The sequence below is a fragment of the Enhydra lutris genome, unplaced genomic scaffold, assembly GCF_002288905.1.
Source record: "Enhydra lutris kenyoni isolate GAN:26980312 unplaced genomic scaffold, ASM228890v2 scaffoldscaffold26, whole genome shotgun sequence".
Lineage (NCBI taxonomy): Eukaryota > Metazoa > Chordata > Mammalia > Carnivora > Mustelidae > Enhydra > Enhydra lutris.
Genome location: NW_019154110.1, coordinates 15,308,005 through 15,322,972, shown reverse-complemented (window position 1 = coordinate 15,322,972; position 14,968 = coordinate 15,308,005). Strand labels below are relative to the sequence as shown.

The 14,968-nt window shown below is 49.7% G+C and overlaps 1 protein-coding gene across 5 annotated transcripts in view; it reads left to right on the top strand.

The window, feature by feature from the left end:
* LOC111151236 (musashi RNA binding protein 2) overlaps positions 1–14,968 on the top strand; it is a 385,145-nt gene that overhangs the window by 236,551 nt on the left and 133,626 nt on the right. For all 5 annotated transcript variants that reach the window (XM_022509070.1, XM_022509068.1, XM_022509069.1 and 2 more), the window contains one exon: positions 12,464–12,512. In XM_022509070.1, coding sequence (XP_022364778.1) covers positions 12,464–12,512 — 49 coding nt within the window. The remainder of the gene's footprint in view (positions 1–12,463; positions 12,513–14,968) is intronic.

The following is a 14,968-nucleotide window of genomic DNA, read 5'->3' as shown; positions in this document are numbered from 1 at the left end:
TTGCAGACGACTCATTACAGCACAGTACATAAAGCAAGGTGCCCTTATGAGGGTAAACCTCACTCGTCTGTACTCATCTCTCTAAATCGGAGCTTGTGGTCGTCGGTGCAAAGCCTGTTTTCCCGTTATGCAGTCCTCAACTGACGGAACTTTGTGGGGGCACTGGTGTATGCTGCATATTGGCAATAGCAAAGGGCAGTCATTTACCACTGACCGAGAGCTTTCTTGTATATTACATTAACAATTTCCACTTCCCAAGCTAGGCGGAGGGTTAATAACGATCATCACCCTTTTTACTCACAAGGAAACTGAGCTGCCTTGGAAAGCCTTGCCCAAGAATGAGCATAGGTGGGAACGGTGGGGGCGGGATTTGAACTCACGACTTGGGATGCCATACCAGGCTCCTTCTGCTCCACCACTCCGGCTTGGGCTGGACTCCTCTCTGTTTTGGGGGTTTTCCAGCTCAGAGATTTTATGATCTTCTCTGAACGAGAAGTAACTTCAACAAGTAACTGAATCCTGTAGCCCGTTACCACGCATGAACTTTGTTCTTGGCAGCGTAGGTTTAGCCGTGGTTGGAAGACACTTTGGGAACTTAAAAGTAATGAAGTAGGGTTCCTTTAAAAATAGTATGTAGTACAGACTTTCCTTAATTTGTTTATATTTCGTAAAGTCTTCGGGTCAGGGCTGGTCCTTGGGGTGACTTCAGGGACCCCAGGGGGAACCAAGGAGACGGGCTCTCAGGCCCCTCAGTGGGAAGGAGCAGCGGCTTCCTCAGATCCCGTAGCCCCATTAGGAGGCTTTGGGGTGGGTGGTCCTTGGTGCTTTGGTTGAGGTGCCTGATGCCATGCGGTTCACAGGACTCTGCCGCCTGCTGAAATTGGGCTTCAGATCAGAGGGAGCTGCTATTTTGGGCATCTGAGTGCCACTGCTCTGAATTCAGGCCTGAGCAGGCGGCCGAGGGGGCGGGGCAGAGACGCTCTCAGAGCCTTTGAAGCTCCAGAGAGGGTTCAAAAGAGCCTTGGGAAGGGATTCCTACACTGGGCGGGAAGTGGAGAGGTGACCTCTGGGTTGCTTCCAACTCCCAAGTGTGTGGTTCTGAGAGGGATGGAACCTCCCCCCAGTTACCAACAGTCTCTGCGAGGCTGGCGGAATTTCTCAGAATCACAGGCTGGCAGAGAAGAAGAGCCTGAGCTTCAGGACCGCGTAGCAACGTCCTTGTGACCTCTGGCCCGTCACCTCACCCCGCATCGGCTGTAGTCAGGGAGAGAGGTGGGACTCTGGAATCTGCTGGTCCCGTCTGCCTCCTGTCCCAATGGCAGGGGGCAGTGGGAGAGAGGAGATACTGCAGCATGGGCTGTCTCAAGGGCCAAGGGTCACTCTAAACCCACATTCTTTTCATCCATCCTCTGCAGCTCTGTGCTGGGCAGACAGTAGAGCCTTAGGAGGTATTAGCTTAATGAATAAATGTGTCATCTTGGCAAACCTCTCCCTCTCCCTCATCCTCCATCCTCGCCGGCCATTCTGTTAAAGGGGACAGACCGAGGGCCTCTGAAGCTCTGTCCTAGAGCGTCATGCGCTCAGGTTTCCTGCCCAGACTCTGGCCTTTCCTAGGTACACACAGGCCCTCTGTCCCATCATCGAATCACGCCATTTACCCACCCTGTTTTCCAGGCAGAAAGGAGATGCAAATGACCCAAGGGACTGAAAGCAGGTTTGGGACCTAGGCTTTCCAAGCTTGCAAAACTTCTTTTTCCCCTTCTCCCCAAGCGTACAGCTGTAGCTATGCTTGTCACCATTCGAGATTACATTAGCCACAGGAGATGTGGCTGATTTTTCCATTTGGTCCTGATGTTTATTTCATGCCCATCAATATCAGCCCATATTAGGACAGATGAGGTGGTTATTTACAGGCTGTGCATTTTCACACTTGGTAATTATAAACCCTTCCCCTGTTCGGTCAGAGTCTTGGAGATCTATTTTGGCAATTAGCAGTTTAGTATTTGTTTAATGGGAATGCAAGAGAGTGTTACGGCACATCAGTGCTCCACTAATGATTTGCCTGTCTCCTCTGGAGCTGGCAGGTTTGGGCCTTTTTCACGGTAGGTGAGGCCTGATGGGGAGAGGCTGGAGTGGGGAGACAGGAGCATTAGGCAGCCTGCCTGTCTCTCCCCTCCCCTCACAGCGCACACGTGCATGCACGCACAGCCCGTGCTGTAAACAGGCCGTGCATTTCCAGAGCGCAGCAACCGCCACTCGAAGGCACCTCTCACAAGAGGCCGTTAGGCCAGATGCCATTTCCGTGTGACAGCTGTCACGCCTGCCAGAACCAACTGCTTCTCCTTCAGCTCTCCCTTGGTATCCCTCTCCCACCGCCTCCCTTCCTTCGCCACCTCCTGTCTTGAGCCCTGGCTTGGATCCGCCCCCCAAGAGAGCCTCCTGCCACACCCTCCTCCAGGGTGGGTGCTGGACACCCCGCTTCACCTGCTCACCCCGAATGGAGCCCCCACCCCAACCACGATTCACACAGGCTCTTGATGTCCCTGCGTGGTTTTGAGAGGGGGCTTCCTGGGACTGCTCTCCCAAGGACATACTGGTTCTGTGAGTGGCTGTCCCTTGGTGTGGCCCGTTGGCAGGGGGAAAACGCACAGAGTTGGGTGCGTGCATGTGTGAGCACACGGGCGTTAGTGTCCACCGAGCCGGCTCTGCAAGGAGGTAGCCGGGGGGTAGGGCAGCAACAGCGTCTGTCCTGATGGCAGCGTCCTGCACGTTAGGGACTCCAGGGACTCACAGGGGCTGAGCCCCAAACTAGGGTTCTGGGACCCCTCTGCCACTTCAGCTCTGCCACCAGCTTACTCAGTGTGACCGCGGAACAGCTCGGTGATCTGTGGGCTTTTCTGCGTTTGCCCACCTGAAAGGGAGAGGCCCCTCTTTGGCCTTTTCCTGCAGCACACACCCGTCTTCCGAGGCCTTGTGAGGAAACACATGTCTGTCTTCCTGGTTCACCTCATCCGTTCTCTTAGTTTTCTGGTAGAGCTTTGAGGCGGTGTTTGTATGTTCTTTCAGATGCCGAAGACACTACCCTGAGCCCTAGGGACTCAAAAACTAGAACAGCATTAAGGGACACCAGTGGGAAGATGCCGGGACGCTTCTGGTTTCCATACTGGTTACTGCTGGTGTGATCCTCGGCAGGTCACCTAAGCATGACTTCCTCACCTGCATAATGGGTGTGATAATATCTCCTTCTGAGCTATTTTGATAATTAAATGAGCTTTGCCTTTGCCTGTGAAGCGCCATTAATGGTAGCTATTACAATAATCGTTTCTTGGGGGAAGGTGGAGGAGAGGCATTTCGGATGTGCCATGAGAACCTCTGAGCAGGAGGCTTTGCCTTCAGGTAAAGAAAATGCCTAACGTCCAGGAGAGAGCTGCTAAGAGAACCCACACTCTTCTGTTCCCAGGGGCAAGTGTCCGTTTGTTAAATTTGTAACTGCTGTCAGATCCACACTGGAGCGTGTTTCATTTGCTAAGTGGGAAAACAGACTGAGCCCACAAGAATAGAAAGAAGTAAAAGGAGGGGAACAGAGGGCTGGTAAAGAAGAGTCTTGCCAATGGGGATGGAAATTTCTGGCCATACTTGGGAATCCTCTAGCAAGAGTTTAGGAAATGTACTTAATGCACTGAACTGGGTACCAGTAAAAAATGGGTTGAAATGGCAAATGTTACGTTTTGTGTATTTTACTCCAAAAAAAAAAAAAATAGTTTAGAAGACTTATCAGCAGACTCTTTCTCTTGTTAGTCAGTTAAAAGGGTAGGCATGAGTTAAACTGTTTCAGGAAAATGCAGCCTAGAATTTTTGGACCCTTGGAATGAAGGGAAACATGCAGAGGGGCCGCGGTTACAAAGCCCTGAGTTCCTCGATGGCGGCAGTCCCGTGGGGGAAGATGCACAGAGGTCGGGGGGCCGTGGCCGAGAAGCCTGCGTGCCTGCAGCAAGGCCGTGACAAGAATCTGAGAGGGGCAGGCAGGCAGAGGCCTGGTGAGCTTCGGAATTCTGAGCCCCGCAGCTGAGTCCTGGGCCCAGCCCCCACCAGCTCAGGGACAGTCAGGGAAACAGAGGGATGTGTGCTAGTAGTCCCTATTTCCAGGGATTGTTGTGAGGACCAAAGCAGTAAGAGTGTTGCTGGAAATCTTGGTGACGATGGGAGAGGAGCACCGGTGTCATTAGTTTTTCTCAAGCCCTCTGTTCTGTTTTTGGCTAAGTGGAGCTGCTTCTAGGACGGAGCTCTGACTCTCTTGTCCTAAGACCAAGACAAAGCAGGGAGAGCTCCCCAAAAGCAGCCTGTGACAAAGGAGCAGCCCGCCCCGGGCTTTTCTGGCAGGGGTAGACATCCAATCTACAGGCAGCCCAAGCCCTATTTGGTGCCCCTTTTCCTTAAGGTTTATTTCTGGGATCCTTCAGCCCCTTCCACCTCTGCTGCTAGCTTGCTCTGTGACTGACTGACACACACACACACACACACACACACACACACACACACACACTCCCCTCAGCTGTCTTTAGCCATTCAGCTTTTGCTGCCCCTGACTGCTAGGGAGCTTTGAACACTCCTCTGCCAGGCTCCCCCTTCCAGAGATCCAACTGAACAGGTCGGGGTGTGGCCTCAGCAGCCTGAGCTTTGAAAGTTCTTCAGGTGATCCTGGGGATCAGTTGAAGTTAAAAAATCAGCATAAACTAATGGGATCTTCCAGCCTGCTTCCTTTTCCTCTTCCCACCTTTCTTTTGGGCAGTGATTAAAGGCAGACCAGCCTCCCTCTTGGCAAGACTGGAGCATACTGAAAAGTCTCATTGCAATAAACAGAGATGCCACGGCCGAGCTTGGGGACAGGAGCAGCTTCTGTCCGGCAGGTTGAAGGGGAAGGGGAGAGCATTGCCACCCCATGTCTTGAAACGGTCCTGGGTAGGGCAACCTCGGTCTCCTGCTCTTCTGTCCTGTGCAATCCCGCCTCCTCCACGAGCCTCCACTCTTGTGACTTTAGTGCCTTGAGTTTATAGAGCATAATAAGGTCCGTTAAGCCCTACGCACTACAGTATCACGGTATCGCATTTATGGGCGTTTATTTAAACTAACTCTTGAAGTGTTTGAGGGGGAGCAGGAAGCGAAATTCAAGGGCATTTGTTCTGGGGGAGTATGAAGAGCTGGGTTTCTTTTTTTTCCCTTTCCTCTCCCTCCTGTGTCTGACCAGATAATTTAAGGATCATTTGAAGTGCTATTTCCTGCTTTATTCTTGATATGTATGGCATGTGGGTGTACGTATTTGGATCCCAAGAGGAGTGGGAAGTTTCTCAGCGTGTGTTGGCCACAGCAAAGCTCTGGAACGTCCTGACCAAACAGTTTGTGAAAGACCAGTGGCGAATTTGATGCATGTAGATGTCCTAGCGGGCTCTGTGGTCTCTGTTAGTGGTCTGGGCTTAGTCTTCACCAGTAGATCTTAGGTGGCCATCTCATCGTTTCCTCCTCTTACAGATGAGAAACTAAGGACAGAGAAGGGAGGTGGCTTGTCCTCCGTAAGATCCCAGTGGAGCTGGATTAGAACCTGGATCCTACCCGTGCTCTGTGCAACGCTGCCTGCCACACTCCACTGCCTCCCAGCTCCTGTGGAGTTAGTACCAGTAACTCAGTTCCCTGTAGATTCCTCCTGGGGACAAGTTTTCTGTATCCCCAAATCAGCATCACTCCCCTACTGTGTCCTTGGGGAGCCGGAACTGCAGGCAGAAGAAACAGTAGTCTGAGGGCACACTCTGGGCTCCCAACTTTCAGCCAACGGAGTTGACCAACAGAATTTTTGACCTCTCTTTCTAGGAGCTTCTTTGCTTTGTGACCTGAAAGGTTTCCTCTTCAGGCATCACATAAGTTGGGCTGGCCGGAATCCCACCTCTGGATAGGGTCAGTACCAAATGGCTACTTCTAAATTCACCCAGCAAGAATGCCTGGCTCACAATGAACCTTTTGACTCATTATAAAGAGGGTTCGCTCATTCATTAAATGAATTAGGATTAGAGAGGCATCACCCACTGACTTGAGTGCTAATTATTGCCGATTTTCATGGTGCTCACTTAGTGAGGAACATGTTGCCAATTTCTCCTGGTGCTCCTAGGATCCCTGTCTCCAACCTGGCTGCTGGGGTGAGATTTCAAAGTAGTCCTTCCCACCCTAATACCTGTAGTCCACTTGGAGTATGTATCTTGACAGTTTCATGCTCAGCCCATGTCCCACATTTTACCCGGTTCCAATTCTTTTCTTGCTTTTGTTCATTGTCTAGTATTCTTTGAGACTGCTGAGTATCTTCCAGTAGATTAAAATCTTTCAAAACAAAACAAAACAAAACAAAACACAGGGATCATGTACAAGTTACCTATTGCCACAAGAATGCTGTGTAACAAACAACCACAAAACCTCAGCGGCAGACAATAGCTGTTTATTTCACCTGTGTTGAGTCCACTGGGAGTGGTTCTGCTGATCTTGGCTGGGCTCACCTGCGTGTTTTGGGGTTGACTAACTATCTGCTCATCTAGGCTGTCCTTGGCTGCGGCAGCAGAGGGGACTTGGCCCAGCTCCACATGCCTGTCATCCTCTAGCTGGCTAGCCTGGGCATGCCCAATCTTGGTGATGGTAGAGGTATAAGAGAAAACAAGCAGAAACACAAAAACCCTCTTAAGGGCTGACCCAAAACAGGCATACCTCCCTCATTTTGTTGACTATGAGAAGTCAAGTTCGGATACATGGGTTGGAGAGACAGACTCTGCCTCTTTGGGCAGAGGACCTGCAGAATTACAGAATAAAGGGTGTGGGGCCATTCAATCTGCAATCCAGCAGTCTACCAGGGATTGGTATGACATGCCTCTTATTTGTACTTAGGCCGATTCTCTGCAAATAGTGAATGCTCAGTAAATATATATCGCATAAAAGTAAATAAAGTTAACATTAGCTCAGTTTTCTAATCAAGATCAGGTTGGCCGGATGGCATAGACCATAGCTGGAGTTTATCTGTTAGAAGGAAAGTTTCTATCACCCTGGTAGCATCCACATTTTTCTTACACTGGCTGCAGGGACAGCTCGGTTGTCACGAAGATGTCCCTCTTCTTGTCATCTTGTGCATCATAGGTTCTACTGTCTTTATTTTCAGGGTCTTAGGATATAAATGGATGAGAGACAAGGGACAAAGAAGGGAGGACTTTTGCCACTCCGAAGTGTGTCAGCTGCCTCTGGAGGAGAAATTTGAGTTCATGTACTGAGAGCACTGATGTGTGCAGAAAGAGCAAGAAGCAGCCGTGTCCGGTGCCTCCAACCTTTGTTCCTATTTCTCCCAGAAAGTGGGGGCTCCAGGTCGGCCTCTGCATAAGTGCTCCCCAGGAGCTCTTTGGAAATGTCAGTGCCATAACCTCAGACGCTATAGGGGTGAGGTCTAGGAGACTCGGACAAGCCCGGTGGTTCTGCCGTGGATAAAGTTTGAGAAGCCCTGCCCCCACCCCCATGGGCCAGAGAAGCTGATGGCGTAGCTTTGTGACTCTCAGATGGGCTGTATGCGTGGTACACACCTCTGAGGAGGTTACAGTGTGGTCTGAACCTGGTGATAGGCAGAAGCATATGTTCAGGACTCACTGGTGCTGACACAAACAGGAGGGCATCCCCAGCCATCTTATTTCAAAGTTACTTTACCTTGCCTTTTCGTTCACCAAGATGTACCAGCAGGATGCCAGGTGGCATTTGAACCCGCCCTAAGTTATTAAAAGGTATGTCTCTCAAAGTTGGAGCGAGCTCCTTCTCTCAGAACAGACTGAGCGCATGCCAGGATGTGAGACAAAGTATGATGAGGTTCAGATATCTCCTCTCCTTCTTGATGCCTCCAGGGACACCCCCACGCCAAGACCGCTAGATCCATGGGCCCCCACCTCTGGTACAAGGAAATACATAAGCCTGGGAAGGGGCACTGTCAACACAAAATAAATACCAGTGCTGGTCTTGAGGAGACATCTAACAAGAGTTAATGGTGTTTCCTACTTGAGGTCAGAAAAATCCCTGTGTCCGGCCCCCAACTCTTTGTGTCCTACCTAGCATCCCCAATGAGGTCTGGGGTTCACATTGAACTTGATGACTCTGCACAGCCAACCAATCTACCTGGGTGTGTGAGAGAGAGAGAGACAGACAGATAGACACAGTCATCAGTCTGCTCTCCCTAGGAGTAAATGTGGGTTACCTTGACTGTGCTCCTCGTCCCCTCCCTGTGCTGTAGACAGGCTGCTTCTGTTTGATTCACAAGGAACCGTGAGAAACAGCCCCGTATGCGAGGCCGTGTTTTTCATTCTATTCAGTCTTTGTATATTCAAATTCTCCCAGTTTCAGCTCTTGCTGTTCTGCCAGATTTCCATTGCATTGATGGCTTCTCTGAATTAATAAGTGTTTTGCAATCGCGGAAAAGTTTTTCTCCACCAGCTTCCCCCCCCCCACCCACCCCAGCACCGGTCTTATCCATATTGATTTTTTTTTCTTTCTCTTTCCTCTCTAGCTATTTCTCAGATGTTTTATGTAAAGTGTTAATAGAATTTTTCTTTTGCCCTGACATTTTATCTATTCAGGAGGTCTCTGCGAGTCCCATTGTGCGACTGGACTGGAGAGGAAAGAGCTCTATTCTTGATGACAATGGTTGCCCTAAAAAACATACACAGATCCTCCCCCTCACTCCCCAGGATGGAACGAATGTCGGGAGGGTAGCGGCGAAAAACATCCAAACTTTGGAAGGGAAAGACGGAGCCAGTTACACCCTGTTGAGGGGTGGGGGTGAGGGGGAGCATTGAAAATACTTTTTTTTTTTTTAATTCAAAATATTTATTTCCTAAGGAGATCTGGGTTTCAATACCAAAACATGGCCAACACAGAAGGGAGGCTGTTTTCCTTACTGTTAGGCATTTTTAGCTCAAAATAAGCACTTGGCAAACGTCTTAGAAAATGTGGAGATGGGTGTGAAACAGATGTCACGTTTACCTGCACGACACGCACCCACCCACACCGCAGGCATTGGGATTCTTATCGAGGCCCTGGGGTCTGAGTGTGCGGGACCATATGCTCAAGTGTGACTGCTCTGTGTGCAAACAAACTAGTTGATCTTCTGCTGGTTTTGTTTGAGTGATGCACGGAGGTAGACGGCTGTGGTGTGTGTTGCCTCCGCAGGTGCCTGGGCGGGGGTGGGGGGTGGGGAACCATCGAGCCTGCCTGGCTGCAGAAGGGTCTGGTGAAGGCACCCCATCTCTACCCTAGCACCACCTCCTCCCCTCAGCCTGGTACCTGGCCGAGAGAGAGGAGCTCCCTGCTGGCGAAGCAGTAACCATGCAAGGCCATTTTCTTCCCAGTCACTGACTTTAGAAATGGGGACCAGAAGGGGAAGGCCCCAGGAGCCTGTTTGTTCAGACTCTGTTGCTTAGCAACCAAGGGGGGCCCTGACTCCGGAAGGGATTTTTTAAGCTAGGCCAGTCCCTAGGTTTGCGTCTGGCTTGCCTACCCCCTCTTCCGTTCTTACCTTGACTTTGCTTTTCCCCCTGTTCTATTTGATAGCGTCTAGAAAAATAGATTTGATTTGTCTGGAGGCAGCATTTTAAACCTGGTTTTATTGCTTTGCCCAGTGTCTTCCCCTCCATCAGAGATTGTAGTCTGGGAGGAGTGAAGAATGAATAGCCTATGATTCCATTTCTCAGCTGGCTTAGCACAAGCCCCCAAACTCATTTGTGAACCTTTGAGCTCCAATGAACAGTGCTCAGTCCCTCCCAACCACAGTGCGTGCGCGTGCACACACACACACACACACACACACACACACACACTCTGAAATTGCTCCAAGCTCAGAGCCCTTTGGCTAGCGGCTTTGTCCAGGACCACATGGGTTGAGTTATAGTTTTATCGACAATCTTGGGCACAGAATGAATGAAGAGACCCGGCTCTCACCTGGCCAAACTGAGTACCATGCCCAGATGAGTAGCTGACCGGCTGGGACAATATCTATACTAAAGTTGGGTATTCTGTCGAAGAATAAAGAATTGGATCCTAAGTACAAGGAGTGGAATTCAAAGCCAACTCAGGTTCAGTAATAGTGATGTTCTTGAGATCTGCCTAGGAATTGAGTGTAGATCCTGAAATCTTATTGCTAGAAATATCCAGAAGGGTTGCAGGATGCCTAGAAAGACTGAGGGAGAAAGAGGAAGAGAGACGGAGGATGGCTTTGGCGCTTTCTCCTCTTCGATCTGTTTGTAAAGGTCCTAGCATGAGTGCGGTATTCTCCTGGGGCATCCCTAACCAAGGACCACAGACCGGATGGTCAAACAACACAAATTTATTTGTTCGCTCTTGTGGACGCTGTGAGTCCAAGATGAGCAGGGTTGGTTTCTTCTGAACTCTCTCTCCTTGGTTTGTAGCCACCTTCTCTCTGTGTCCTCACATGGTCTTCCCTCTATATCTGACCAGATCCAAAGTCCCTCTGTGTATAAGGACCCCAGTCAGAACTGGATCAGGGCCCATTCTAGTGACCTCATTTTAACTCCATAACCTCTTTAAAGATCCTGTCTCCAAATACAATCACATTCTGAGATACTAGGGATTAAGACTCCAATATCCAAGTTTGGGGGGGGGTGGGCACAGTTCAGCCCATAGCAATCAAGACATTAAATTTCCATTGTGTAGAACTGGAAAAAGTTTAAATATCCACAGAAGGATAACCGAGTTAAGTAACAGTATGCCGCAGTCAATCGTATTCGCAATAGCTCACACCCGCTAGGATGACTACTGTCAAAAAAAAAAAAAACCCCCGAAAATAACAAGTGTTGGCCAGGATGTGGAGAAATCGGAACCTTTGTGCACTCTGGGTGGGAATGTAAAACGGTGCAGCCACTGTGGAAAACAGAATGGCAGTTCCTCCAAAAATTAAAAGTAGAGTTACCGTGTGATCTAGCAGTTTCATACACAAAAGAATTGAAAACAGGGACGCAAGGAGATATGTGCACTTTCATGTTTATTCACCACAACTCAAACTGCGTGTCCGCCGACGGATGAATGAATAAGCGAAACGTGGTCTATATGTGCAGTGGAATATGGATGAACCTCGAGGACATGATGCTGAGTGGAACAAGCTGGTCGCAGAAAGACAGACACTGTGTGATTCTACTTCTATGAAATCCCGTAGGCCTCCCTCCCCTCCATTCATGGCTTCAGTTCCCCGTGGTCCACCGCGGTCCTAATGCTGGTGACCCTCCTCCTTCTGGTGGATTCTCAGACGACCCATAGCAGCCAAAGGCTGCGTCACTTGCCTGAGTCATTCACCTCACTTCCTCTCATCACTTAGGCATCTTATCATCTCTCTTCGTCAGTAACGTTACAACCAGATATTTGGGGAAAGACCACATTCACATAACTTGTATTACAGCAGATTGTTGTAACTGTTCTGTTTTATTATGCGTTGCTATTGTCAAATCTCCTACTGTGCCCAGTTTGCAAATTAAACTTTAGCATAGGTATGTGTGTCCAAGAAGGAACCTGGTGTGTATTGGGTTGAGTACTCTCCACAGTTTCAGGCAACCATGCGGGGTCTTGGAATGTCTGCCCTGGGGGATGGGGGGACCTCAGTCACAGTCTTAGAGACAGAAGATGGGATGGTGGGTACCAGGGACGGGGGGTGGGGGGATGAAGGGGATGGGGGGGTATTATTTTTGATAGGGTAGAGTTTCAGTTTTACGAGATGAAAAGAGTTCCAGACATGAATGGTGGGGATGGTAGTTGAACATTGTGAATGTACTTAGGACCGCTGAACTATACAGTAAAGAACGGGGAGGATAGCAATTTTTATGTTATGTGTATTTAACCATAATTTAAAAATTGGGGGAAAAAACAGATAATATTTGTGACATAGTCATTTGGGAATTATTTGCAGTATTGTAGTATTTTTTAAAAATAATTTTATTTATTCATGAGAGACAGAGAGAGGGAGGCAGAGGGAGAAGCAGGCTCCCTATAGTGCAGGGATCCCAATGCAGGACGTGATTCCAGGACTCTGGGATCATGACCTGAGCCAAAGGCAGTCGCTTAACAGACTGAGCCACCCGGTGCGCCTGCAGTATTGTAATATCATATAAAAAAAGGGGGGAGAAAATTCCATATACAGTGTGATTTAAGCTATATTAAAATAGGCATGAGTTTTGTTTTTTTTTAAGGCAAAAACTAGAGGGAAGTATATCAGTTAACTGCAGTTGTTCTAGGCAGAAAGACAGTGATTTTTTTTTTCTTTCTCATTTTTTGTTTTCAAATAAATTGTCATGAGTATCCATGACTTTGACCACAGAAACCACCCTCCCCCAGCAGCCTATAGTATTTCGTATGTCTCGTCAAAATTCCTAAAGCAGCCTCCCTTCGGTTTGTTTTGCAGGTGGAGGACGCAATGCTGATGTTTGATAAGACGACCAACAGGCACAGAGGTAAGAGCCCCTGCAGAATAAGCTGGCCCCTTCTGCTGGTTGCCTGCCCAGCTGTTGAACATCTGTATTCATCATGGGGGGCCACCACAGCACGAAGAGTCCAGACCCTCTGACAGTTAAAAATCAGCCACGCCCAAAACATGTTCCGATGTCCCTTTCTGATCCTGGCTTTCTTAGTCTTAGTTTGAGCACTAAGCGATCCAAGTGGAAATTATTCATGGCAATTACTCAGCTGACCTTTCAGTTCGCATTGAAGGAGGTGGTTTAGAAGCACACTGTCAGTCTGAAGAGCCAGAAAAGAAAAAAAAGAATACCCTTGTTGTAGGTTTATTCGATGTGTACGGGGGCTTGTAGACTCAGCAGCGTCTGTGTGCACGTCTGGAATGTTTAGAAGGCTCCACACTTACTCCTTTTTTCTCCTGTGTTCTTCCTGTCCTATCCACATTTTAGAAAGTAGGTCTCAGCTTGGGGATCTGTGAACCCCTGAAATAATGCACAAAATGTGTTAAGTTTGTGCTGTCCTTGGGAGACATTCTCGCTTTGAACAGATTGTCGGAGGGGTTTCTGACCTCCATACCTCCCCTCCCCAAGAAAGGAACATGTTGAAATTATTGCTTTAAACGGAAAATTGGACGAGTCTAGAAAATCCTCCCAGAGATAGTAGAGTCCAAGGTTAAGACTTGGCATTCCATCTCCTGTTCTCCGGAAGCTCCTGGTTTCTGGGGCTCCTATAAACCGGGCGCTAATGAGCAGAGTCTCGAAAGGGAGGTGGCAGGAAGCAGCGTTCTTGAGAGGAGCCAGAGTGAGCGGTATTTCCTTGCCACTTGGATTGCATTTAGATGTTTCTTGTGTTGTTTACATTCTTGCTGTCACCTGTGATTAGAAGCAGTTACCAAGCTCTGACTATATGTCTCTCCTGGTGGGAGCAGGCAGGCTGAGCGAAAGAGGAAGGGGGTGGGGGGAGAAGGAGGAGGGGCTGTCCTGAGTGTGCCTCGCAGTCTGGCTTCCTGGACGTCCATCAACAGCGTCCTCCGAGGGGAAAATGGAAAACTGGATGGGAAACTGGGGCATCAATGGTGTACGGTGTTGGGAAGGGATGGGGAGGGTAGAGGATGAGGAGTAGGGGAAGGAGAGGGAAGAAAAGAAGAGCTTACACATGTGGAATGATTGCTTTGTCTTCTGAGTTGCTAAGCACCCTGAGAGCCGAGAGAGCAAGGGGAGGGGGCGGGCAGAGAGGGTCATTTCCCGATTATTCTCCGCCATCATCCTTACAGGGTGGGGGAGGGGGTTTCCGAGCCCTGCTTCCCTGTGCATTATCTTATCTGATCTTCACAGCAGCCCTGTGACTTTGGGAGAATCCCTTAACTTCTTTATATTGTGGATCTCAGTTTATGCATCTGTGAAATGGGGATAATAGGAGTACTTCCCCACAGGGTTGTTCGGAGAGTCTAGTGCCCTGCACATCATTGGCTCCTGGGTTAGCTCTTATCATTATTGTATTCAGTGTCCCCACCAGTGTTGGGCCTGAGGTGATGGAAGCTTAGAGAGGGTAAGGGACACACCCCAGGTCAGAGCAGGGGCTCATCCCTAGGACTGCTGTTTTCAAATTCTGCTCCTTTGTGGTCTCCACATGGGGACGGACTTGTTAAGAAGAGTGTTTTCATCTGCTTATTATCAGGGTGGGCGAGGCCCCTCTGAGTGCAGCTGTGGTGGTCAGTGCTAGAATTCCTGTTCCCAGAAGATTCCCCATTGGCCTTGTGGCAGCAGCCTTTATCACTCTTTTTTTTAATATCCACAGATAAAGGGCTTAAGGGCTTTCGGATCTGCTCCAGGTCAGGCCCTGTGTTGGGAGGGGATGAGAAGTTATCTCAAGCAGCCTTCACGGCAGTGCCTGGAAGGAGGCGTGTCATCTGCCCCCACCCCCACCCCCAGGCTGGTGACTCCATGCCACTTTATTCAGCTAGTAACAGACACAGGCAGGTTCAGGCTGAGGGTGTTGGGCACCCCGGACATAGCCCCAGAGGCGGTGTGGGAGGAGGCTCTCCCATAGTTCTAACCCAAAGGCTTCTGGCTATGGGTGGCACCTCTTCCCTTCTTCTAGGGCCCTGGGTGTGGTGATGGGGCAGGGTCCCTCCATGACTCCTGCCTCAAGGTGGAGAGAGGTCCCTCTCCTGGCCCTGTGCTCATAGTGGCTCCAGGGACGGCCGTGCTCTCCCTCCCGCATCAGGACTTCTGGGGGACACTGGCAGGAAGGAGGCTGGGCGCAGCCCCCTGTGTGTGCTCCGTCCTGCCCCCAGCCAGTTACCAGGGGGAGGACTCCCGTCATGGATGTAGGACTTGGATAATTTCATGGGGCCAGAACAAGAGGAAAAGTGGGGGCCTCTTAGTAAAAAATTATTAAGAATTGCAAGGTGAGGGGCGCCTGGGTGGCTCAGTGGGTTAAGGCCTCTGCCTTC